We start from the raw sequence: 26093 nt of genomic DNA, 5'->3' as shown, positions 1-26093 counted from the left end.
TTAAATTACTCCCACGATTGTGTATGATGACTACAGTTACATTTGACACCACTTTTTTTCCCTGAAAGGGTTCCTCCAATTATTCTGATGAATGGTGCTCTTCCAATGAACAACATACTTTTTCCTTTGTTATTGACATGTGGATGTATGCTTCAGTTTTGGCATTCCTACTCTGAAAATACTGATTTCCTCTTCTTGTCTGTAATACTCATCATTATATGTTGTGAAGACTTATACCTATTTGTTCATGTTTTAAATTTTGAGGATTGCAGTGCAGAAAATCAGGTTGGAGTTAGGGTGTGCCTTCCTGATGTAGATCAGGACTGACTTTCCTGGAATTAGCTCCAGAATTTATAATTCCCACCATGGGCTAGAAAAATAAATATAGGGAAAGAAATAACAGTTCCGGTGCAAAAAGAGGACAATTACATCTGCCCAATATGGACAGATGTATTATTATTGGTCCAAAATATAGTCAGAAAGAAGGGGACATGTCACTTCTGAATCCAGGAAAGTTTATTGGCTGGGATGCAAGAGCACAGAAGTATGAAAGTTGTCTTGCCAAATTTTAGTTTTGTCTTTGATGTTCAGTTTCTCAATTTTATAATGAGGGTTAAACATTCCTCTCAGAGGTTGAGTCTGTCTGTCTGTCTCTCTGTTTCAGGTGGCTTAGTTCCAGGCAGTGGAGAGTGGCCAAAGTTGGCTGTACTTGTCCTTAAATAACTTCTGTCTTTAATGAGCCACAGATGTAAATTTTCAGTATTTTTTCAAACCAGATCCCTGGCTCCCAAGTCAAGATTAGAAAAATGAAACGCATCCAATTAGGGACCACCTATGAGAACTTTAATTTTAGGTGATTTGCCTCTTACTCCATGGCAAGCAGGAAGAGTAAAATCTTTTGTGGTCAAGACTTCGTCTATTTCTGACATTTTAGAAATCACTCTTAAGTCTACTGCCTTATGAATTATTATTATGATGAAGTCAAGTTTCTTTTGAATATGGTGTCTTAAAATCTTCCTATTCTTTTTAATTTGAAAGGACATGGTATCCTTATCAGAAACTTCTTGCCTCTTTGCAGCAAGTTCTTTTATCTTCCCATCCTTCTCAATGCCCACATTTGCCTGACCTGTCTCTCCACCTCCTGAGTAATCTTCCGATGTTAACTATGACAAACAAAAATACTAAAGTGCGCTAACCACAATCTGAGTTTTCATTGTCAGAAAGTGGCAGAATCTAACTTTCTTACAAAGGCTGAAAAGTTTATTTTTCTTTGATAAGTCCTTTTTTCCTGTATTCTTACAATCGTCTTCCCCATAAGGAACATTGTCTTCTTCTTAGACAATTTTATTACTCTATTTCCACGTGATTGACTTATCCTTTTTCAACTATGCTGTAAAAACTTTTTCCTGATGAAATCTCCAAATAATTTATCTTTTCCTGTCAAGAATTGATGTATTATGTGAATTTCCATAGTATGGATCTTCTTTAGTTGCTTTAAGATGGTGTTTGAAATGTATATAATATATAATCCAATCTTGATAAATCTATATACCATAAACAGCTTGACAGGATTGGTTTCTTTTTCTTATATCTGAGATTAATTTCAGAGATATACAATATAAGGGGAAAATAGTTGTGTTCCCAGATTTACTGTCATTTACTCTTGGTATCCTCCAGTATACAAAAGATACTTTTACACAGTAGAGGAGAGAGATTTTTTTTTCTAAATCATTGTTGTAGCTACTTAGTGCTTTCTTTATTTTTACTCCCAAGATATGTTTGACTACACAAGAATAATTCCAAAGCACATTATCAGTTTATATGTATTCCACAACAGTAAATTTTCCTTTTGTAAATCTCAGTCTGCACTGGAGCTAAGGAAAATGGAAGCATCATCAAAAGAGAAAAAGCTAATATGGCTAACTGCCATAAATTGTAGTACTTACCTATTTATTTTCCCAAAGTCATTCTTTAAGCTGCCTTTTTTTTAACACTTTTGATAAGGTATAGGCTGAATATTTCTGTAGACCTGTCTGCCTGTCACCATGGAAGTCAATTTAAAATCCTTCTTTGCAAAGTTTCTTGTTTAAAGCAGGAGATGCCCAGGAAAACAGATAAGAAAAATAATTACTGAGTAATGGAAAGATCTAAGAGGCTTCTGGTCATCTTTCCATCTATCTATGAATAGGCCATGAAAATGTCAGAAAACAGCTTCAAAGACTCTGAAGCTGAACATTCACCACAATATCTAATAGAGGAAATAAATACAATTTAAAAGAACAAAAGGAATTTGAGATTCTGTCTTACATCAGCAGTGGGAAAGTAAGAATGAGTAATTAGATTTCTGAGAAAGGGAAGAAATCAAAGCTCAAGCTCAAAAAATCAATGTAATAGGACTTCTTTAACAGAGCATATTAATTTCTTGTTCTTAGTGAACAACCAGATCTGCTTTAATATTGTCTTTGGGACTTTCCATCTCTCTTACTGGTAGCATGGCTCTAGTATAAACTCCTCAGGGACAAGAGAAATGGAAAAAATTTAGTTTTCCAGGCCAGATGTTTTTTAAACCCCAACTAAAATAAATTAAAATACAATGTCTTTCAAAAAGGCAAGTAATTCAGTTTAAATGGACTCATGTCAGAAGAATGGATGAGAGTGATGATGTGGTGAGCAGTATTGGTGCCCAGGAGAAAGAGCCTTCAGGAGTTGGGCTCTTGTCACTTTCAGGGGACATGTGATTTCTGAGCAGAAATCCTATTTTTTATTGGAATTGTTATAGAGATAGTTACCCAACGTAATTACACTGTTGATTCATTTAACACAGATATTACACTGTTTTTGTTTTTCCAGCTCCATTTTAAACAAAAAGGTGACCTTTTAGTGATGGTCTAGGATAGAATGATGAGAACCCAATTACTTCAGGTCCCAGTGGCTCAGTAATCACACGTACTTGCCTGTATTAAGATTTGGAGCAATTTAAGTTTACAGAATTCTCTGTCTCACTGCAGACATCAAGGTTGATTGAATTTCTTCTCAGCCTGTCAATTTTTATGAGATTTTTTAAAGAATAAATCTTTTTGAGTAAACTGGAGTGGATTTTATACATTATTGGGAAATTGGCTTACTATAAATACAAGAACTTGAATAACATAATCTCCTCTTTGCTGTAGGGAAAGTTTTATATTGGGCCATAAGATTTTTTACCTGATAATCGCGGTACAGAAATAAGGCCTGGTGAGTACTGAGCTTTCAACGTAAACCTGCAGGAGACCAGGATTCCAGAAGTCAGAGTATCTTCCAGTGTATCACAAAACTGAGGGAAAGACTGGACATCCCCAGAAAAATGGAATCCCAAGAGTGATCTCCACTGAATCTGCCTGATGGGTGATCAGGTAGTGTTTGATTTCTTAAACATAAAGGAAGCTAGGAAAGTTCTGTTCTTTATATTGCAAGAGGAATCCAGGCAACTGATAGAGAAGGCTGTGGATGTCCTGACATTCACAGGTTAAATAGCAGTTATTACTGAGCAGTACATCTAATTTAATCTTGAAATGCTGTGCAAAAAAATCACTTCTAGACATGCAAGCATTTTTTAGGAATAGTGAAAAATAATTTATAAGGAATACTGAGAAAGAATCTTTAAAGAAAATCTGTTTCCATGTTGTTTCAGATTTCATTCAATGAGTGATCTATTTCATACACTGTTTTGAAAACCAGGGGACTGCTTTCAGTTTTGTATTGTTGTTTGGAAGCTGAATGTGATGCCTAAATTCTATTCCTCTCACAATCCCTTGGATTAATGCAATTCAGTAAGGCCTGGGAAGTGCTGGAATATTCATCTATCCCGAGATGTTTGTGAGCACACTGAAGCCGTAATCTCAGCTATTTTAGTAGTTCTGAGAACTTGTGGAGGGTGGGTGTGAGAAGCAGGAAAGCAGTAGAAGTCTAGAAAAGGAGGAAGGAGACAGGACAAGAAAAGTCAGGGAATTATATCTGGAATACTATAGGCTTAACTTCTTTTCCTGAAAGAATTCTGTAGTGAATGAACAAAACTGGTGTAAGCAGTTGGAAGACAACAAGGAAGTGAGTAGGAGCTAATACGGATTTCTAAAGGATAAACCATGTCAAACAAATATAATTGCCTATGGCAGCATAACAGCCATGTGAATTGAATGTCATATTTCTTTAGTTTAGAAAGGCTTTGTAGCAGTCACACAGGACATTTTTGTAAACTAGCAGTAGAAACATGGTTAAGGTGAAGATAATCATAGAATAGGTCCAAAACTGCTTAAAAAACATGCTCAGTGAGATGCTATTAATGTCAGAACACAAAGAACAGGGATCCACATAAGTCTGCCATGTGCTTTTTGGAGTTTGATTAACATCCTGCATGGTAGCACATATAACACACTTATTGCACTGGGGATGATGTGAGTTTGGGAAGGACTGCACGTGTTTCAGAAAGCAAGATTAGAATAAAAATAGTCTTGAAAAGTTGAAGACATGCTCTGAAAAGTTGGATGAAAGTCAGCAGGGACAATATGCTGCACTTGGGAAAAAACAGCTGTACTAATACAGCATTGTGAGTCGTGTGGAAAAGGTAGCTCTTCATAAAGTGATTTAGAAGCATAATGGAAGAACAGAGATCAACAGTACTGTGCTCTTGTAAAAACGTAACATTGTAGTATCTTACAACATATAGGCATGGTCTGGAGAGAGTCTAAAGGAGACAAATGTATATATAGAGAGAGCAGAGCTGATAAAGAGTGTTCAGCAGTTTTTTAAATTTAAAAAAGTAGTGGACATGTCACAGGTTTTGCATGGATAAGCACTTTTGCACAGAGTAAGGGAATCTGGTCGCTCTTTCTGTGATACACTAGAATAAAAAGTACATGTACGAAATTTCAGGATTAAAATTTCATGTTAGGACATTAGGAAAAAAGTTTGCAGTGGTAGGTATAAAGTTGCACCTATTTCTTAAACAGGCTCCCAGTTTCATTCCCGAGGATCTTTAAAACAACCTGTGGGAACTTCTCTTGGGAAAAGTAGCAATAGACTGGGGCAGAGAACTATATTTAATGTCCTGTTGGGTGTTTGTATACAACCTTATTTTTCTGTGATTTTATGTGGTCCTTCTTGACATAACAAAAGGTCAGGTACTGTTATCCTGGGCATCTGAAGAGCTATTTGCCTTTGCTACATCGTTTTAAAGGGAGATACACTGGAAGTGAGAAGGATTGGATGCAGAGCCATTGTGCATTAGGGCAGAAGTGAGAGAGTGGCTTCCTACAGTTTTTATTGTTTTCTCTTCCTTTGTGTACCAACTTAGGTGTGAGCCTATTCATTAATATTTCAACTTCATTTTTCATTCTACCCCACACGGAATGTTCAAACCTCCCACCAAAGCATGCTTTTTACTATCAGAGGTGCTATGATTAATTTTAGTGTTCCAGTTACCTAAAATATGTTTGTATTCAATCTTTACATTATGTCTCCTATCACTGCTTTTTTAGCCCCTTATATAGTTGGTCCCTCACTCCCCTGCTTCCTCTTTCATGTAAAATAGAAGAGTGTTTAATAAATTTTAAGAAAAGCCCTCAAATCCAACATCACTCCTTAGTGTAGAAGACCTACCTTTATACTTAGTGAGCTACACTGTTTGTACTTGACACAAAGGTATAGTACATTTGCTCTTTTCCACTGCCTAAAATACTTGCCACCCTTTTGTCCCTGTTGTAGCAGGCTTTGCTGGGTTCACTGATGCGTGATTTGAGCAGTTTTCTTCACAAATTCGTACATCACTGCCACCTTCTTCCTTTCAGCTCCTTGTCTTCATCTCCAGTTTGCCTCAAATAAAGGCTTAGTGTCCTCATGTCTTCTCCTTCTTAGGGGCACCTGCCAAGGCAGCAGGAACAAGAGTACAGAAACCTGGAACAGTTTAGCTTTTTGTGCTGTCTGCCTCTTTTCTTGATTGTCGTGGCCATTGCACAGTAGCAGTATTAAAGTTACACTCCAAACCAGCTTATTGTACACCTTCTACCTGGCTGGTTAATGGGAAGGAATTTTCAGCTCCTGTTTGAGGACAAAGCTTTGGTTATATACTGTCAGTGCCTCATTTAATTTTTCTTTAGAGCTGGAGGTAGCCTGTAGGCTTGATGGTTAGACCAGTTTGAGATTTTACATTTAGGTCTCTTGGAAACCCAGCAATATTTTAGATCCCTGAAAAAGTTATTTGAGCTTACTGTAGGTCTGCAGCTGTGTATTTTAATGATACTTGTTCCTGTAATGCCCTGACAGAGAAGCCCTTTCACCAGATAAATCAGCAATCCAGTTTTGGCAGTAAGTCTTCCTGCCTACTTTGAGTACCAGTGAATGGAGATAGCAAGGTGCTTTCTCCCAGGTAAAGTGAGAGCTTTGGTATATGGGCCTGCTCAGATGGGCAATCACCAAATGCTAAATAGTTTCCTTTTTGAGCTAACTGGATGATGGTGAAATTTTTTTCTTATGTTCTCAATGGTAGCAGCCCCTTCTGCTGGTCTAGGTCACATCTCCTGCCATTTCAGATGTTTGTGACTGGTGTGTGTAAATGCATTTGATGAAGGCATCCTGTATATGGTCTTTACACTTTGCAACACAGCCTTTAGGAAGGAATTAGTTTTGCATGTAGTTTAGGTTTGGATTCAGGGCAGTACTTTTTTATCATGCTGAAGATTACCCTGTCTGGTGCCTAAGGAAAAAGTCTAGTGAGATAAAACTGCATGTTGCAGTGGTCTAAAGAAAGAGTCAGGAAAACCTTCCCCACTCATTGGCTGTAGCTAACTCTGCTTTGTGGGTGAGGCATCCAAAAATTCTTTTAAGATTTGATGGAACTTCAGATGAACAGATGAACTTCAATCTTGGTATTTTCAAATCCTACAGTGCAGGCCTTTTGTTTTCCCCATAGTGGTTAGACAGCAACTTGGAAGATACTTTTCTTTATTTCATCCAGAGAACTCCAATATCTAACCTTAGGATTTTTTTAAGTGATCCTGAACATACTTTATAATCAACTTGGATACAGTCTTTAGCTTAGATTGGTATACAAATTTCAGTTCATGACTTTGCAATTTAAAAGACAAGAGAAGTGTTTTTTCACTCTTTCTTTTAAATTCTATAAATAAATGCTGGTTTGGATTATAATAGTACTATATGTATGAGATCACTTCAACTTGAAAATAAGTCTAATTTAATATACCTCAGTGAGATGCAGATTCATGTGAGCTAGCTGGATTTGGTTTTAAATCTTCCTGTTTATGTCCTCTGTATTAGAGTGACAGCCTCCTTCATTGTGTAAATGCCATTAATTCATATTGTTTTGGTTCTTCTGAAACAAGGTTTGCATTAGCATACATATCATGCAATTGCCGTTTGAATTCAGCTCTCTCAGGATTGACTGTTGAAGTCACAAAAATGGAATGTCATAGAGTTGTTATGTCATGTGGAATTTGATGAAATCTCAAAATAGCACTGTTTGTGCATGCTACTTTATAAACAAATGCATACTGGAACTTCTGTCATTTTCTGTTTTTTTTTTTTTAATGCTTGTATGTACATTTCAACACTTTCCATAGGATATATTTCTTCTTTTACTCATTTTTCTGTGGTGAACTTCAGTGAGTTAGTTACTTTGAAGGGTGATGGCTAAGTTGAATTTAATTTTCTCTAATGCCAATAACAAGTGACCAAACCTATAGCTTGTCAAATTTGTTGAGTATCTGCAAACATCATGTTTTCATTTGGACATCCTCATTTACTTCATTTCATGACACTATTGCCTTTGTGTAATATAAGTGATCTGCCATGAGGACAGAATCATCTGACTTTGATGTTAGCACCTGTGCTAGGGATCTAAATACCCTGAATTTCATCTCTTAGCTGTCAGAGAGAGAAGGATGCCTCAGGAGTGTGGATGAACCCACTGACCTTGAACCTCTGGAGATGTATTTCTCTCTGTCTTCTTTGCCTAAAATGAAGTAGGGTAAGTCAGGACATCAGAGCTGCAGTCTTTACTTGTGCAGCTCCTTCTAGGGGTTCAGCAAAGAGGTGTTGGATCTGTGAACATTTGCACCGTGAATTATGAGATAAGGTTGGTGATTTAATCTGAATCTGTTCAAAATTTCTGTGCATTAAGTAGCAATAGAAGGAACATCAAAGGTACATTTTTAGATCCTAACTTAGGTCGCATGTGAAATGAAAAAAATACTACAATCAAAATCAAATGCAACTTTACTCAGTATCGCTGCCTCACGTAATAGGCAGTCTGATGTAATGATGCCTTATTACTGAATATGGGCAGGAGAAGAAAGTGTATAAGACCATTACTTTTCTTAATTTGTTGAATAAACATGCAAATAATTTTCTTCTAAAATTGGCAAAAAAAAAAAAAAAAGTAAGAATATCCAAATTCCATACACAAACTCCAACTTAGAAACAACAAGATTGTGAAAACTGGCAAAAAAAAAAAAAAAAAAGAAAACAAACCCCAGTACTTGAAAATGAACAGATAAATAGTGAATAAAAGATCTAAACTGAATTGCCAGATACTAAAAAAGTCATTTACGTTGGGTAAAATTACTGAAAGAATATATATTAGTAGTAGTAAAATATTACAATATCTATGTACTGAATTTAAAATTAAAAGTAGCTATTGGATCATTTAGTCAGACTTCAATTTGCTTCCTTTCTATGACACTTTATAGCTTGTGTCTAACTCCAGTGCATATCCTAAGTGTGTATTTATTCTTGACTGGTTTGCAGAACAGTCATAAGCAAGGGAACTTCTTGTTTTTTTACAAAAACTATTTCACTGCTAAAAAAAATTCCTAATTCATCATTTTAATTTGTCTGGCTTCAACTATTAGCTTTCTACTCTTGTTATACTTTTTTTATGTCAGACTACACAGAACCTTAATTCCTAGTATTTCCTCTGTGTGAATCCACTTACAAAAAATTGAAGCACCTTTCAATATGTTTTTCAATAAACTAACATTATTTAGCTCTTTAGGTCTTTTACTGCAAACCATCTTCAGTATTATCATTTTCATTTTTTTTCTATGACTTCCTGAGTTTTTAAAATATTAAACTGTGATCAAAAATATGTACATAATACAAATCATAATTTGTATGCATTTCATACACAAAGAAATTTAATTCATTATTGGAAAATTAATTAATTATTGCTTTCGTGTGTACAGTCTGAGGAAGCAGGTTTTCTTTTGCCATGATGTTATTGGGACCAATATGAGAGAATTCCTTGTTAAATCCCCTCATCTCAAACTTTTATGTGGCACATATATTCTATAACACAGTATTTCCATCCTCTTATCCCTTTTAATACATAGGCCATAGGTCATAAAATTTGTTTTTAGCAATCCTGCCATTATAACCTTGCATTTGACTGTATTAAAGCACATTTTGAGTTGTTTGATGAAGCTAACCAAGTAATTCTGATAAGTTGTCATAATACCTTGTTCTTATGGTTATTTATGTTTCTATCCTTATTCTTAATTTTATATGTTTCTCCCTCACTGATTCTGGTAGATCAATGTGGTCATTTCACTGGAAAGTATTTTTTGGCATGTCAGTTAATCAGTTTTTAGCCCATTTAGCTGGTACTTTAGTGATAATATATAGTGCCAACTTTTTAATCAGTCATGTGTTGCCAAATGAATTGCTTTACAAAGTCCAAGATAGGCAACTTTATTTGACAAATCTGTAATCTTACAAAAATCATGTTACTATGATGAGAATTATTTTCTCTAAATCCATTCTGGCTGACATTTATTACATTAATGTTCTTTACTCTTTGGCAATTAGACTTTTTATCAGCTTGCTCTTTCTTTTGTCTTGCTTGATGTTAGGCTAAGCACTTGGGCTGCTTGTTCTGTAAAAATTAATGGCACATTAGCATTCTTCCGGAATTTCCCTGCTATTTCAAGATTTATCAAAAATTAATGGAAGAGATGCCCTCAGTTATTTGGGCTTGTTGATTTGAATATAATTATCCCTAGCAGATGCTGTCTGGTATTCTCTTCAGTTACTAATTCTTGATTAGTAGAATCTGTGTTTGCCAAGCTAAAATGTAAAATATGGAACATTGCCAAAGCTTAAGCTTTGTGTTTATGTTGTTTGTAAAGCCACAAGTCCTTAAGCATGCCCTATCTTTCAATATGATAAAAGTAATGAATAGATATAAGAGAAAATCTGTTACCAGAAACAGTTGAAAGCTTTAGTTATAATTACATATACAATTATGAGAAACATTAAATATGGATGAAAATTTCGCACTTACAGTTTAAAAGATAACACAGATTTTGTTATTGGATTAAAACCAGGAAACTAGCTCTAAAAGTATGGTACATGAAAGCAAAAAGATTTTACTTTTTACCAAAAGCAAAACATGACATTTAAAAATGACCCTCAGGAATACTAAGCTTATAAAACATCAGAGGGAGGATTGTGCCCAAACAAATCTGCAGTCCTTAAACCAGAGAGGTACTCTGTGACATTTCTTTCACTTTCACCAGTGATTTTGGATGACAGTTACTGGATTTTCCAGAACCTGTAATGGCTAACAGCAGCATGGTTTTAAGTTGCCAGCTCTTTCTGCACAAATTAGAAGGTGTATCAGTAGAACTTAACTGCAGTATGGGGCCATTTCGCTGAAGTTAACAATTATATATGTGTCTCACTACAGTGACAGGAAAGTTTGCTCACACTGAGTGCACATTTTAAAAATTATGCTCAATCATAATGATTTACTACTGCAAATTTTAGAAATATCAATATCAGTGATTTATTTATTAATATTGTCCTTGTTAGGCTGAGGTCATAATGGAGTATTTATGAAAATAGTAAACAGAAGACTTTGTGATAGAAGTAAAGCTGTTACAATTATTATAGCATGATATTACTATTATTATTCTAACAATCATGCAGGACCAGCTGTTATTATTGTTAGGCCTGTAAAAACAGCGATAATGTAAGGAAGTAGTATAGGAGCCATCTCTTGACAGCAGTTATATGTACAGAGTTTCCCACTTAGAGAAGGAAAAGAAGAAGGAGAAAAGTAATTGGATGAGCACACAAAGAATTAAGACATGGCTTTGGGAATAAGAGACACACATAAAAGGGAAAAGCACAGGAAATTTTCCTAGGTTTCTTAGATTGTTTTCATGGTCACTGTGGAACAAATAAACTTTAACCTTTCTCAATTTTACTTTTTGCAAGGAATCAGGTAAAAAGCAAGCAATTTTCCATCTAGGCTTGCTGTCTTTTAAGTTCCCAGAGTTTCTGAAAACAAATATAACTTGGAATATTAAATAAAAATTCAAATATTTTTTACTACCTAATGATAAAATCAAGTGTATAGCAATTGCTATGAATTATTTGAGCCTTTAAGAAGGTAAGTTATAATTAGAAAGGTAATTTAAAACTTCTTTTCTGCACAATGTTTCTGTATAATATTGTCATACAAATCTGAATCACAGATTTTCTCATTTTTATTGGTATAAAATTACAGCCATTAATTATAGTTATGCCATGAGTATTTTTTTTTATCTCTGTAAATTTTCTTCCTTAAGGAAAGTATTTTGGTGGGCGAACAAGGTTATGTGCTCTATAACTGACTGAAGGTACAGGGGGAAAACAATCTTAGGCTGATGGCTTGGCTTATCATAGGAAGTTTCATTTTTTTGTAACTTGAAGGGGTTTCACCTTAATGCACTTACCCATGGGCAGGAATTTGGTGTCACTGAGGTATTCAAGATGTTCAATTAGGACACAGGGCTCTCAGAGACCTGCGACCTCCTAGATCACCATCTAAATGTTGAGGGCTACCATGGGGCATCCCCAAGGCAGGAGTAACCAGTGTGAGGAAAATAAAATTGAGTTACAAATTTTGGCTATTTTCATGGGACTTATTGTGGGAGGGAGCTTTAAATCAAGAGTGTGAAGTGTTGGTGACTAAACAACTTATTCTGCATTTGGTGTGAGCATCTGTTCTTTTGCATGATTTAATGAATTATAAATATATTCATAATAAAGAAGTTTTTATTTGCTACCCTAGAAATTAGCATTTGCTATACCAGATTTGTGACCTGAGAGGTTCCACTACCATTAATGTACATCTATACATATTTTGCTTTTATATTTTGTTGTTTAAAAAAAAGCACCAAAACATTGTTAAAAACAGAATGCTTATGACAGCTGACTTTACTTTACCAGTATGAATTCAGCTTGTAAATTACATCTCATTTCATAAAATACTGATAAAAGATAAAAAGTAAAGTTTTAAAAAATAGGTTCATGGACTATAATAATTGTATTGAATGGTGTGAGAAAGTTGTTTTATGGTAGTAGATCACCCTGATTTACAGAATAAAGACCAATTAATCAGGTATCATTGACCGATATATGTAAGAGAGCAGTGTATTCATATTCATCAGATAACTTGTCTGAAGCCAATGTAGAAACACAGTATTACTTCATCAGAAAGAATTTATTGAGAGATTCTAGCCCAGCATCCATTTAATTTGAGCTTCAGGAACAAGGTCTGTGTAGCATGGACTTATCTGGATTTATTTAAAGTTTATTTCTAGAGTCTCACTAGCTTGGTGCTTTTCCCTTGTGTTCTGGCAATATGGCAAAGCAGAAGCATCTCTTCCAAAACTTACAGGATTGGCTTTTTTTTCAGAATTGTATGTTCAGAGTTCGACATCTAGCAAAATAAAAAACTATAATTCTTATCTAAAAGAAAAATCTTTTATCAGTCACCTGATCTAAGCTTATTTCTGTATTAATACTTTCTATACAGCAGTGTCCATTTTTTGTTTAGGTTTCATCACTTCCTGAATTTGTTGCTTGACATTAAATCACAGTTATTGAGAGTAACCTTTAAAGTCTTCAGAACTGCATAATCTTTCTCTGTTCTCAAAGGTTTTTGTTATCCTTCATCATATGCTTGGTGTGATTTTGATGAAGAGCTGGGTGCATAGGGTCCTCCAGGTCACTAATGAAAATGGACAGCTCAGAACACAGTGCCAATTCCTCTGAGCCCCAGTTAATGTATTGCTCCCTCTTTGGAAGCTGCACCACTGATATTTATTTGCGTCATGATCTATCAGCCATTTTTTAGGTCTGCTATGGTATTTTTAACATGCAGTAGCTCTCCAGTCAGCAGCTGGGCAGTGCCTGGTTTTGTACAGCGACAGACATAGGGTTCCTTTTAACAAATACAGAAAATCCTTTAGCTCCAGTTAAGTAATTTTTACTTATTAACTTCTTTACCTAATCAATCATTTGAAATTATTTTTTATTACCTTATCTTACCTTATAAGTATAATACTTAGGTTTTGGTTCGTTTGGGGTTTTTTTGTTTGGTTTTTTTTTTTGTTTGTTTGTTTTTTTGGGGTTTTTTTGTTTGGTTGGGTTTTTTTGGGGTTTTTTTTTGGTTTTTTTTTTAATTTTCTGGATCTGGAAATTGCACAAGAAGCTTTCTGTTTTGGAATGGTTTTCTGGTGATATCTTAGAAAATTAATAGAATACCAGAATTAAGAAATCCCCTTTTTCCCCCATCTTTATTTTCAGCAGAGAAAGTCAGGCTAGCAGAAAACAGGAAGCTAGAAGCTACCATGGTAATTTGTGTCTTAAGGTATGAAAACCCCTCTTTGAAGAACTGCCCTAATAAGGAGGAGGTGCTAAAAGAGGGATTGTTCTCACATGAGTACATGGTGGTTGAAAGTCCAGTTTTGTAACAGATGCCATGGAAAACAGGCACTGTACTCCCAAGAGACATCAATTCATGTCCTTTGTGTAGTATACATATGTATGTAATCATAACATTCTTCAGGAACTTAAAAACATGTTAGACTAACAGTCCTATACATTTTGCAACAATCTTGTTATTGAAGGATGCCTATCAAGTGAAGTGGAGTCAATTATGTCCTTCCCATCCTTGGCATTCCTGTGGAGAAGTAATTTCTCAGCTCATCTGTTAGGTTGATGCTGCACTCCACAGACATTGAATACTCTGCACAGAAATATTGTTGGACTATAGGGGTAAATTATTTCTTGTTCATAAATTCATCCAGGCAATTTATCCTGTTCAGCAAGACATTTAAGCACATTGCCTAGTTGAACTTTTGAGATGCTTTAAACTAATTATGGGATGAATCAGTATCTCAGTACTTAATTGATACTGAGTACAGCCAATGAAGGAATAAAATTTAAATCATCTTATATTGAAAACATCTGGAGATATTCTAGCCTCGTCTATATATCTGATATTCTCTAGATATTCCATGTGTACTAGTCTATGCTTATTTACTGTCTTGAGACAGGAAACAATTTGCCAAGTGACAGTGATCCAAAAAGGCCTGTATCTGTAGAGGTGTACTAGAAGCAGAGACTTCATTTTTGGTCTAAACCATACTAAGTGCTCGCAGACAGCATTTTTTTTTTCCCTTAAAGAGGATGTTAAATCCAAAACGTTAACTAAGTTTAAATAAAGCATTTAAATGAAGGCTTTGCATTGCAGTGATTGAGAGCCAGCAATGCTTTTAATAAAATGCCCTCACTCTGCTGCCCTCTTGGGATTTGAGGGATTTTCTGATGCAAGCCATAATGTTTATTCATTAGCTGGGCTTCTGAATATGCCTGAGTCGATGAATTAATTTTAGTTTCTAAAAATATATGTAAAATATTGTTTTATGTTAACCCTATATATGATAATGGCTTTTGGGTGGCAGTATCATAAATCTGACATAAAGCCTGCAACTGAGTATGAATTAACATCTAGTTTAAAGGAATTAGGGTGAACAGATCAATTTTGAAATGCTTGAGTGACATGTGCTGACCATGTTTACAAACATGGAACAAATACACATATGCTTCTGTATCTGTCTGTCTTTTTAGTTATGTACATTGCTAAATTTTAGGGTGTTCTTTAAAACTCCATCTGGAATTGTACATGTCTGTGTGCACATCCATGCAGATATATATGTCTCTCTGGTATCATAAAGAAATTACTGCAGTATGGATGCCACAATTATTATTTATCTGCATTTATAATTGCCTAGGAAAAAAATTGTAAGGTGTTTTGGTTTTACACTGACAGATTTCAAATAATGTAATGCTATTCCATGCAGTGCATAAAAGCAATAAAAATAAGGTAATTAAAGCTTCTGTTCACCCAGTTTAGTTGTCAAAATGCATCTGTGAGTTAGATTAAAGGAAAAGGACTTTCAGAAGAACAATAAGATACTAATTATATTGAAGGGCAGGCTGAAAAGTTTCACCTTTTCTGTAGACAAGCAAGATGATTTTAAATGATGTATTTTAAGACACTAGTTGATGCCTCAGGATAACAGAGTGAATACTACAACATTTTTTTCATAACTTTCAGCAATTCATTTTGGGTGTTTTTATATCAAAAGTCTGTGCTGTAACCAGGAAGTCAAAATCAACCTGAACATGAATGGAAAATGCCATTGACTATTTTTTTTCTCAGACCAGAACTCACTGTGATTAGCTTTTCATGTCTGATTTGAAATTGCCCTAAAAGTGAACCAAAAATCAGGAATTTTCATTTGCTGGATGAGAGAATACAAGCAGGGAGAAAAACAGTTGTTGCTTAGCTGTGTGCTCATTCAACAGAGTTGGAGCCTTATTTGGACCTTTCTTCTCTTTGGTTTACCCAGCGGCCCCATAGCTCAAGTAACGTGAATCCCCACTTCTGTGCTGTGTTGCTTTGCAGACCCTGGCAGGGAACTGCTCAGGGTGGAAGGGGTAGTTTCCTAAGGTTACCACACTTCTGGGAGAATGGAGTGATAAGTCTGTGGCAAAGGACTGTGTGTATTGTGATTATTAACTAGGCACTGTAAGTGATTAGGGGAAATCAACTGCCTGGGCTTCTCCTTCCCAAAGTTTGGGAGTACTTAAATAACCCATAATTATGTGTCCATGCCAGAGGTATATATTTAATACAGCAGAGAGCAACAAACTTGTCCTCCCTCTTCTTTTGTCTTCTATGGCCCTTAGCGCTGCAGCTACCTAAATTCCCATTGTGGTCCAGTGTGACAAAGCCTCCAGTAGCTCAACCACAGCTGCCAGAGAAACTGGGAAAACAAGTGATGTGTTGCCTCTGACAATAAAAAATGGCCAACACTGTGACATTTTGTTATGGCACTGGCCCTTGTCTCATGATCTCTCTATTTTAAAATGTTACAGTCACTTACATAAATCAGCTTGAACCAATTCAAACCAGTTCAAATTTTTTCACGTCTTATACCAATTCATTACTGGAGTGACCTCAAAGTCAGAGATCTGTTTCAGTCACAACAGTGCCTAGATACTAATTGCACCACACATGTAGTGATTTGACCTTTTTCCTGTGACCCTTCATCTGTGGTGGAAACCTGTTCTGACCAAGTTACAAGAAGCTGTATACATACTCTGGTGACTGACAAGTCATCCACAAGGATCCTTCTAAGGAGTGTCAAAGCAAGCACAGGTAATTCCATTGTAAGTCAAAGTCATAGTACTGACTACAGTTAAACACACTCAAGATCTGCAAAGCAGCCTGAAACGTGGTCTTCAACTTGGATTAAAGAACAGCTGGAGCTGCTGAATGTTAACTCTTCCATTTCTTGGAGAGTCTCCATTTTTATGGGGTCTCTAGGCATTAGTATGAAATTTCTGCTGGTAGTATTTGTACTCTCATTGCATAAGGATGAAGTTTCAGTAGTGTGTTAGCTTGCCCTTTACAATAACTGCTTAATTAATGAAAACAGTTTATACCAAAGAACATCAGATAGTAAAAATAACAGCTGATGAACTTTTCCTGTTTAGTCGTCTCACTTTCAAATATTTAGTTTTTCTATGGACTGAGTTTATGTAACAACTTAATTTTGTATTTTTCACAGAAATGTAACCTGGAATAATTTAGCTATCCCAGACACCCACTGTTCCAGAGAGCTAGAAGAAGGTTACCAGTGCCCACCTGGATTTAAATGCATGGACCTTGAAGATCTGGGACTAAGCAGGCAAGAGCTGGGCTACAGTGGCTTTAATGAGATAGGTCTGTCCTACTGGTAAAATCCATTTCAGTATCCATTTAAAACTGTTTTTGAAATGAATGGAACAGGTAGCTCATGTCTGTGCTGAAAAGACATCAAATGCAGTCAGTATTCTACTCAAGTAGAGCGCATGCAAGAAAGAGAAGCTGTACTATTTGCTTTGCACTTATTATATATTTTTACATTTCTTGGAATGCCAGCATTTAAATACCTTTAAAACATGTCTTTATAAGGAGTCAACAGTTGATTATCACCAGTATGCAAATGCGATGACTAAATTCTGTTTTATTTTTGCTTCATTTTAGAGCATGAAATCCCTTCTGTTTGTCTAATTTTAGTAGTAATTCCCATGAAAAAAAAAAAGTCTTTTTTTAAATCCAGAATTACTTTGATAATCATCTTGTTACTAAGCAGAAGATATGAGAAAAAATGATATCATGTATCTGTGGCAATCTTGATCCAAACTGTGTAAGTCAGAACATCAGCCAGAAAAATGATTGAGAGTCAGGCAGATTTTGCAATACAGGTGTTTTGTGCAAAACACTGCAGTTACCAGGAGAATACGTTGCCTGACAGCTGCAATGTGTTGTGCCATCCCCATGAGGAAATGAGTGTAGAACACAAAAGCAGGAAAGGTGGCAAGAGCATGGGCAGCTGTGGTAAGATCCACATTCAAATGGAAAATCTTCAGTTACTATGTCAAAACATTGTGGTTATTTCACATTTATTGAGCAGACAAAGGTGCAACAGAAGCCTGCAGCTGTAAATTTTCATTTCAGGACAGGTAGGGAAGTACCTTCAAATGACAGAGCATACCCACAGGCTGAATTCTTTCTCATGTATGGCTTTGACTCTGATAAGGTTTTTTTTTATTTTTCTGGCTTGAGCTCCAAACTGTTATCCCAGCCTCAGCTAAATTTGAAGAAAATGAAAAAGTTTAATGACTGAAACCCCAAAAAATTTTTTGAGTATTGAAAGCCTTTGTAGCTGAAATTGCTTCAGTTGGTTCCTGAATATTCAGGTTTCTGGATATGCAAAATGAGCTACAGAGTTTCAAGGAAGTCTCAGAATCTTGCTACAAGTACTCTGGGATACTTAATAATTATTGAACAAAAACTGCCAATTATGTCCTTTTTTTTTTTTACTTGTGAAAAAGGGAGAAAAACCTGATTTCAGCCAAGCTACATTCTGTTCCCTCTGCAAGTCAGAAGTATACCATTTGTTCCAGTACTGTTAGATGGATAACACTGTAGATATACCAAATCCTTTATAATTTTTTTCTTCTGTAGATCTCAAATGATAATTCTGTCTTATCTCTCTCTCAGCCTTCAGATTTACTGTCATTCCTGGATGAACATGGGCTGAATTCACACTAGAACCTAAAACCATCCGTATTCAAGTTCTGTAGTTCCAAGTAGTTTGGGAGGACAGCATGAGATAGGGGTGTTGCCAGAGTAATAAGGCTTCAGATTGAAATCATTCTTCTTATCTTGTTATGAGAAAAGTAAGGGTATTGTTCCAGCTGCCCACCTGGTCACCAGGGAAAACTAGTTGCAGTGTCTTAGATAAGCTTCAATGGGTAGAATGGTTGAACGAGACCCAGAGTGCTTAAAAATGACATCAGCTTTTTTTTTTTTTTAATGATGGGGGCAGGTTGGCAAAGACAGGTGAAATAGTTTGTCCATGGATGCCTGCAAAACAAGCTAAAAAAAACAGTATTAAAACTCTGGTCTCCTGAGTCACAGTGCTATGCCTTATCAATATTTATTTCTGAGTATTGCATTTTAAAGGTCAGAGATTGCTAATAGACCTAGAAGACTTATAATTGATAAGTTGTTTTTGTCTAGAAATAGGTAACCAGGATATAAAACCCCTCAGAAGAGTAGCCAGAAGATAAATTGAGTATCAATTGAAGGCTGATAACTAAACTTTAAAATACTGGGTAAGACACAGAAACTTTGCCAAAAAATGTTAAATAAGCTTCTTCAAATTAGGATTGTTACAAACAGCATTATAACCAGCACATTCATCAATATTTTTTAAATATCCATTTTGTTATGCACCTTTGTGTGTAGTTAACAGGTAAGTAATTAAATAAGCATTTTCTTGTAATTATATTTTTTTTTTGGTACATTCATTGATATTTCATGTGTAGGTATTATGATGCAGCCTGTCCTGTTGGATCCTCAAATCTATCATTACAAAAATCACAAGAGCATAGCAGTTTGGCAGCTACTGTATAATTAGTAACTAAGTTTATGGCATATAAATACAAGCTATGAATATTTGAATTTGGTAGTTTCTGTTATTTTTCTTCTCTTGAAAGAAAAAAGGAGGGATTTTTACAATTTTATTACTGGGTGAACACCAAGCTGTCCTAATCAGATAAAAGTTATTAGAGTTTCTAATATTGTGAATATGCCAATAAGATAGCTTCATATTTGGAAAATACCTTTATTTTGGCCATGCCCTGGTCCCATTTTTACAATTGGCTTTGACATTAAAGGATGAAGATTGGAAAGATGATAGTGTAAGTTTTGGTATTTATTTAAATAAAATATATTTATTTCCCAAGTTTTCTATTTTTAATTTTGAGGTGTTCTATTTATCTGTTTTATGTATGTTTCCATGCAAATATATATGTTTATATGTATATATATTTAAGGAAGAACATAGTTATAGACTACTGATAAATGTGAAGTCATCTTGTCAAGATGATTTAGGCCATTTCCTTCTGATGAGAAGCAGACTTCATAATCTTTCCAGGCAACTTATTGTGTTGCTTCATTGTCTGTCCTCTTAGGAAGATTTTAATAAAGTATAACCTGAATCTTTCTTCTTTATGGAATTTAAGATCATAATTTCTCACCTAATTCACTACTGGCATAGACAAAACCTTAAAAAAAGGCTTGTCTTCATTTTTCATTATGCCTTCCACATGGCTATATATGTTTCAGTCTTTTAATATAAGACTTATATTTATACCTTAAATTGTTCTTACTCTCCTCCTCTAGACCTTCTCTGGCTGGTCCAGCACCTAGCTGAAATGCTGTACTGTCAGAATACCCCAGCAGAGGCATTCTTTTATATGTTTTTCAGCTCTGTTACAATTTCTGCATCCCAGTGAGATGTTTTCTGTTTTCAGAATAGCATGTTGTGAGTGATTCATGTTTTTCTAATTTATTGCAGCCCTTGTGTCCTGCTGAAAGAGCTGCTGCCATCACTGTTTCCCATCTTTTACTTGTTTATGCATATATTTATTTTTAGATGTAAACCCTTACATTTGTCTCTGTTGAATAGCATACTTACTTTTGTTTTTCCAGACTATTTCTTCAATTTGCAAGATCTTCAGGTGTTTTAATTCTCTCCTTCTGACACTTGCACCACCTTTTAATTTACTTTTATCTGAAGTTACATGAGTATAATTTATTTTCTATCAACCTGATCAAGAGTAAAGAATTAAATAGAACCAGACCAAGATTAGACTCTGGAACTTTGTTTGAGTGTCTTCTTTTCTGGCAGTGTTTCATTAATAGCTGCTTGTAAGGACACCTAACAAATGGATTTGCACCCATCACAGAGCAATGTCACCTAGCCATATTCCTGCGTGTTGTCATGTCATAAAAGCCTTTAAAAGCCTTTTAAAAGATGTAATGTTTCCTTTCTCTTTACAAAACTTGCCTCCATTCCACATTTGTACAGCAATGATACAGGTAGATTTGTGCTGTACGTTCTCAAGTGCCTGTACCCTTTAATTACATGATACATACACAGGACACTTGTGAAGATCATTTTTCTGATGTGGGCCACATGAGCTTATATCTACAGCTAATGCTGCTGTCCTTTAATGTACGTATTTCTAGATTGCATTAAATAGACACCAATTAGTATTGCCAACTTTGCAGTGTAATCTCTAAGAGTGAGTGACTAAAATCCAGGGAAATTCTGTCTGGCAGTACCTCTGAAAAAGTTACAAGCAAAAGTCACAGAGGTCTATCTCATAACTGTTTGTGAAACTGAATAATTAATGAAATATGAACCTATTAGCTAAGGTCACAGAACCTCATAGCTTTTGTTTAGGAAGTTCTGAAATGGGAGGAAGGAATTGTAAGGAAAGAAAAGCTCATCTCTCTAGGTGAGCTGACTTCAGCTGTTTCAGGTTCCACCTGATGGGAGGCTACAGAAATTTCCTGCATTCCTATAGTAAATTGCTTATGAACTCAGTGGAAACCCAAGTACTCTTTCCAATAGCTAGACACAGAACTTGACTTCTTAAGTAGGCATTGTTCTTACACAGTGTGAGCCTTAATATAAAATTGAATCTTTTATTCTTGAAGATGCCTGAAAGATTTTTTTGAATGCTACCTGTGGGGCTGAGTGGAAGTAGGAGAAAGGATATGAATGAAAGGCTTGGCTGGCTATGTGGATGTGGGTAGCAAAATTCCTTACTATTGTCTATAACTGTATGGTACTGTCAAGCTCTTTTCTTTCTCAGGCTTCTTAGCTGGTTTTGATTTGGGATTCTATAAAAAGGTTGATGTTTTCTTCATCTTAGAACAGCCTTCAAGCCTTGTCTCCCACTGAGAGCATCAGGTACATTCACAGCTAGCCTGTTTCTTATTTCTGATTTTATTCTCTAATTCTCTGTATTTTTCCTAGCTATGTTTAATTACATAGGGTGTAGCTGAGAGTGTGACAGTATTATGAAGTGTGTAAAGAAAGTTAAGCTAAATATGGAGAAAAATTACATTTTTTTGTGAACAGGCTGTACTAATTTTAAAACTTTTTAGTCATATAATTGTTTTTGTTTAAGCATTTGCATCTGATATGCCTAAAAAGCATAAATATATTAGTTGAATTAAATTAGAGCATGCAAGTCTTGGGAATTGGAGAGCTATGACAAGTACTTCTATCTTATATCTCACTGTTTATCTGAGTGTGCGTCTACCTTTAGTCAATATTTAGCATGGCAGCAACTGCTATCAGGGCCAGACATAGGATGCTGGCAGAGCTGTCTGTGTGGGTGCTGTTGAAAAGGGTGCCTTCTAGATCCAGAATTCCTCCTGTTGTTGGATCCTATACAGATTTCCTCCTTTACCTGCACTTTCCACACAGTACAGAGTCTTTTGCATTCAGGTTTTTGTTACATCAGCTAGTAATCATTCCTTGTGCCTCATGGGTGCAATCATCTGCAATCATCTACAGATGTAGACTTGCAGCACATCACTGATTTTAGTCTTCACATAATTCTGGAGGAGGTTTTTTCATGATTTAAAGTGTTACATATTGCTTCAAATAGTCTCAAAAGGAAAGGAAGTCCCGAATAAAGATATCTAAAAGTTTAAAAATATTCTACAAAGTAAGCAAGGGAAGTTCTGGTCAATGAGAGAGTGTTCTGGAAGAAGATCTAATTCTATCCTTGTCATGAACCCATCTACCGATTGCTAGGGCCAGTATCCTATTAACTGAGACTAATTACTTCTTGTACCTGCAAAGTGTTCAACAAAGAGTACCATATTAATGGCCATTTTTCATATAGGACATAAACATCTATTATATCACAAAGAAAATGAATTTTGGTGGTGAGGAGTGCTTCAAAGCCCATATACAAAGACTATATCTGTGTTAAAGCTTACTCACCTTTCAGTAGATCTACTGTTTGTTGCCACAGTGAGCCAGCAAAATCATCTGATTTTTTGATCATCTGAGGTTTTACAGGCCATAGCCCATAAAACAGCAACAGAGCTTTGGGTCTCCGGTATTTCCTGCTTTTATTAAAAGGGCTTCTTCCTTATAATGTGGGACTCAGAAATTATATATAAGGGCCTTTTTAAAATTAATAACTATATGAAAAAAGTTTATCACTGTGAAAAATGTCTGCCATGGCTAGATTAAAAGTGAACCTAATTTAATGTTTGTGAAAGGAAACTTCACAGTGGGGTCAAATTTACTCAATTCACTTATAGGTATTGTTTTAAAAAAATACTCATGCAATGATCAAAATAACCCCTTTGTTTATGCACAAATTTAAATTTTATCATCCAAACATGGGAGTTACTTTGGATTTCTTACAAGTTCTCTTAGCATGGGGAAAATACTTGTGCATGTGCAACCCTTTAGCATTGCAAAGGCATTACTCTTGGACTGGAAGATTAGGTGGCATTAGGTCCATTGTTCATAAGGAAAGAATTCAGATTAAGTTAGTGTGCTGTGAATCTGGAGCTGCCACAATCCATTAAGTACATTTGCCATAAGAGATTTTAATGTTTCCGGGAGATTGGGTATGTGGCTCTTGGATTGGAATTCACAATGGCCACAGAGTTTGTTGAGTGGTGTGATGTCATAAACATTTTTAAAAATCTGGAGAAGGAAGGAGAATGCTAACTCCAGCCTAAAATTAAAGCTGAAAAGTGAGTCTAAATCAGATGCCAAATTAGGTACTCCTAGAAGCTTCAAGCATTCAGAGCTACAAGTCCGCTTGTTTATGTGGACATCTGTATGATTAATTTGATACAAATTATTAAAGCTAAAGTAGAAGTGACCCATGTTTTTATTTAGTAGTGCAGTGCTCAAAGCAAGAGACCTCCATTCTGGAAGGATGCCCTACTAACCTCTATGCATGGGTTGAGTAGAGCCTGGTTCCTTCCTTTTTCCTCTGAGTCTGTGGCAGCAGGAATTCCCACTGCAGGCACCTTAGGAAATCAAGCAACTGGAAGCAGTTTATATAGGGAGTTCTGCAAAGATTTGCTCTTCATCATTCTTCTGTGAAATTATTTCCAGTTTTTCTCCATGGACCACCTCACCCCAAGATGGATAAAGCCACCTTTAACATTTAGGAGGCTGAATGTTAACAAGGCATACCAAGATGAAAGAGAATGCTTGAAAATCTGACTTGACATTCTACCTACCTCTGGATGCAAAAAGTGCCCTTCACTGGTGGCAGAAGCTGACCTTTTAGTTCCTCTGTCACTACCCACCCACCTGACCCAGGCGGCTTGGCTCCTGGTGGCAGTATTAGCAGCCACTTGGTCTCTCCAAGTCCCTGGCATAGGCAAGAGGGGTAGGTGGATTATGATTGATTAATTGTCCTAAGCAACTAACTTCTTTACCAGTTTTGAGGCTTCAGCATCCATGAAAAGCAGTTAATTATGGTTGATGAACAGAATAAAATTTACGTTAGCAGGTTATTTGCTCAAAGTAGGAGATATAGCTGATAGTGAAAAGGATTGCAACATTTTTTATCAGACTCCCAACACAAGTCCTTCTTCCCTACACTGCACTTTCACACAGTCATGTCTCCTGAATGATGCTGGTGTCACCTTGCACAGACATAGAGGGCCAGAAATGCAGATCAGCATCACCACCGCAGCCTGAACCCCTGGGCTCTAAGGCATTTTGTGTCTGGGATAATAGAAAGCAGTGAGGGTATGTGATTTTTTAGTCAGAGCCTCCATTTAATTGTACTCATTAAAGATTGAAAGGTTGAGCTCTTACAAAATAAGCATTACTTCAATAATGATTTCACCAAAACTTTCAGTCAGACTCTTTTAATCTATGGATGATATGTATGCTTGATACATATATTGAGTCTTTTTTGCTCAGTTTATCCTTGCAAGTATATCATAGTATTAAATACTTTGATAAACAGGTCTAATTCATTCCACTTATGCAGCTCTTGGATTCAGGCACTTTCATGCACAGTGTCTGGTAGGAAGCCCTTCATCCATGACTTCAACCTGCGGAGTTATCATGTGGTAACATGAGAAGTGATAGTGATGTTAATGTGTGAAGGTGTCAGAATATAGTTAGGGAGGCCATTCAGACTGTCTAGTAATAAAACACATATTTTCTAAATATGAGCCAAAATGACTTAAAGCATGCCCCATTAGTTCACTGATTGAGAAACCATTAGAAATCATTATTTCAAAAATGGTGATAGATTTTTTTTTTCCCACCAGAATTCCTTCCTAGGCCTTGCAGACAGAGAGCGATAGGGCCCTGACACCAGCTGAGCCACTGCTGTGGATAAATCTCCACTCAGTGAATTTCACTTATTTGTTTTATTGCCAATTAACATAGGATAATTACTCATTTGGGTATTAAGAAATAAGGAATGCAAACAGTTACAAGATGATTAGGGAAGGAAAATACCTTTCCTCCTTCGCCTGTCTCATCTTCAGTCATCTCCCCCAATGTCCTAGACCCCACTCCTCTGTTCTTGCAGCATCTAAGGTGGGGGATGATGCAGGAATCAGGAGTACTTACATAATACTTAAATTTTTTTGCAACCCCTTCTTTCTTTTTTTTCAGCTGCTACTCCTTCCTTACTAAACATTTCCTCTACTCCAGAGTGGGCTGCAGTTCCTTAACAGCTGTCCCTGCTCTGGAGTTTCCCCTACTACCAAAGCCTACCAGTTATGCCCACTGAAGACACCTAAATAAACTTACACAAGACAACCACATTTACATAGGCACCTTCAGAAGGTTATACAGGGTGAGCACTGAGAAGCAAAGAAAACAGTCTCTATTCCCTGTGCAGGTGAGAAAAGTTTGCAGTCCTCATTGTACTGTACATCTTGGGAAGTAAATCTAGTTACAAGGGATGCAAATTCTGTGAGGAGTGACATGGTTATGTAAATAAGGTAAATAAGTTCACTTTGTTTCTTGGAGATAATGAACAAATTAAAAGTGAGTCAACTAACAAATCCCTGTTTGGGCTTAAAGTACTATACTGTTTTCACTGATTTCTGCTCCTTAAGGACCTGGTTACAAGGCCATGTTTAGTTTCTCATCAAAAAAAATTGTAGTAACAGAAGGCTGTGTGAGTTGTTTTTTCTTTGGGAATTTATTTTATTTGGCAGAAAAGATACTAATGAAATTCAGTGGTTGGCAGTTGAATGTGGACAAATATATTTAGGATAAGATGAAAATTCAAGGAAGGTCCTGCTTGATCGACTTGATCTCCTTGTATGACAAGAT

The 26093-nt window shown here is 35.9% G+C and overlaps 1 protein-coding gene across 12 annotated transcripts in view; it reads left to right on the top strand.

Annotated features, from left to right (window-relative positions):
• The window catches only part of NALCN (sodium leak channel, non-selective), a 228977-nt gene that overhangs the window by 34130 nt on the left and 168754 nt on the right, over positions 1-26093 (top strand). For 10 of the 12 annotated variants that reach the window (XM_030276727.4, XM_030276696.4, XM_030276731.4 and 7 more), the window contains one exon: positions 16962-17116. The exons of 1 other annotated variant lie outside the window; for it this stretch is intronic. In XM_030276727.4, coding sequence (XP_030132587.1) covers positions 16962-17116 — 155 coding nt within the window. Of the gene's footprint in view, positions 1-16961; positions 17117-26093 lie in introns of those variants that run through there. One more of the 12 variants, XM_072931636.1, reaches the window with a different exon arrangement.

Source organism: Taeniopygia guttata, chromosome 1, assembly GCF_048771995.1.
Source record: "Taeniopygia guttata chromosome 1, bTaeGut7.mat, whole genome shotgun sequence".
Lineage (NCBI taxonomy): Eukaryota > Metazoa > Chordata > Aves > Passeriformes > Estrildidae > Taeniopygia > Taeniopygia guttata.
This window is presented reverse-complemented; position numbering and strand designations above follow the sequence as displayed.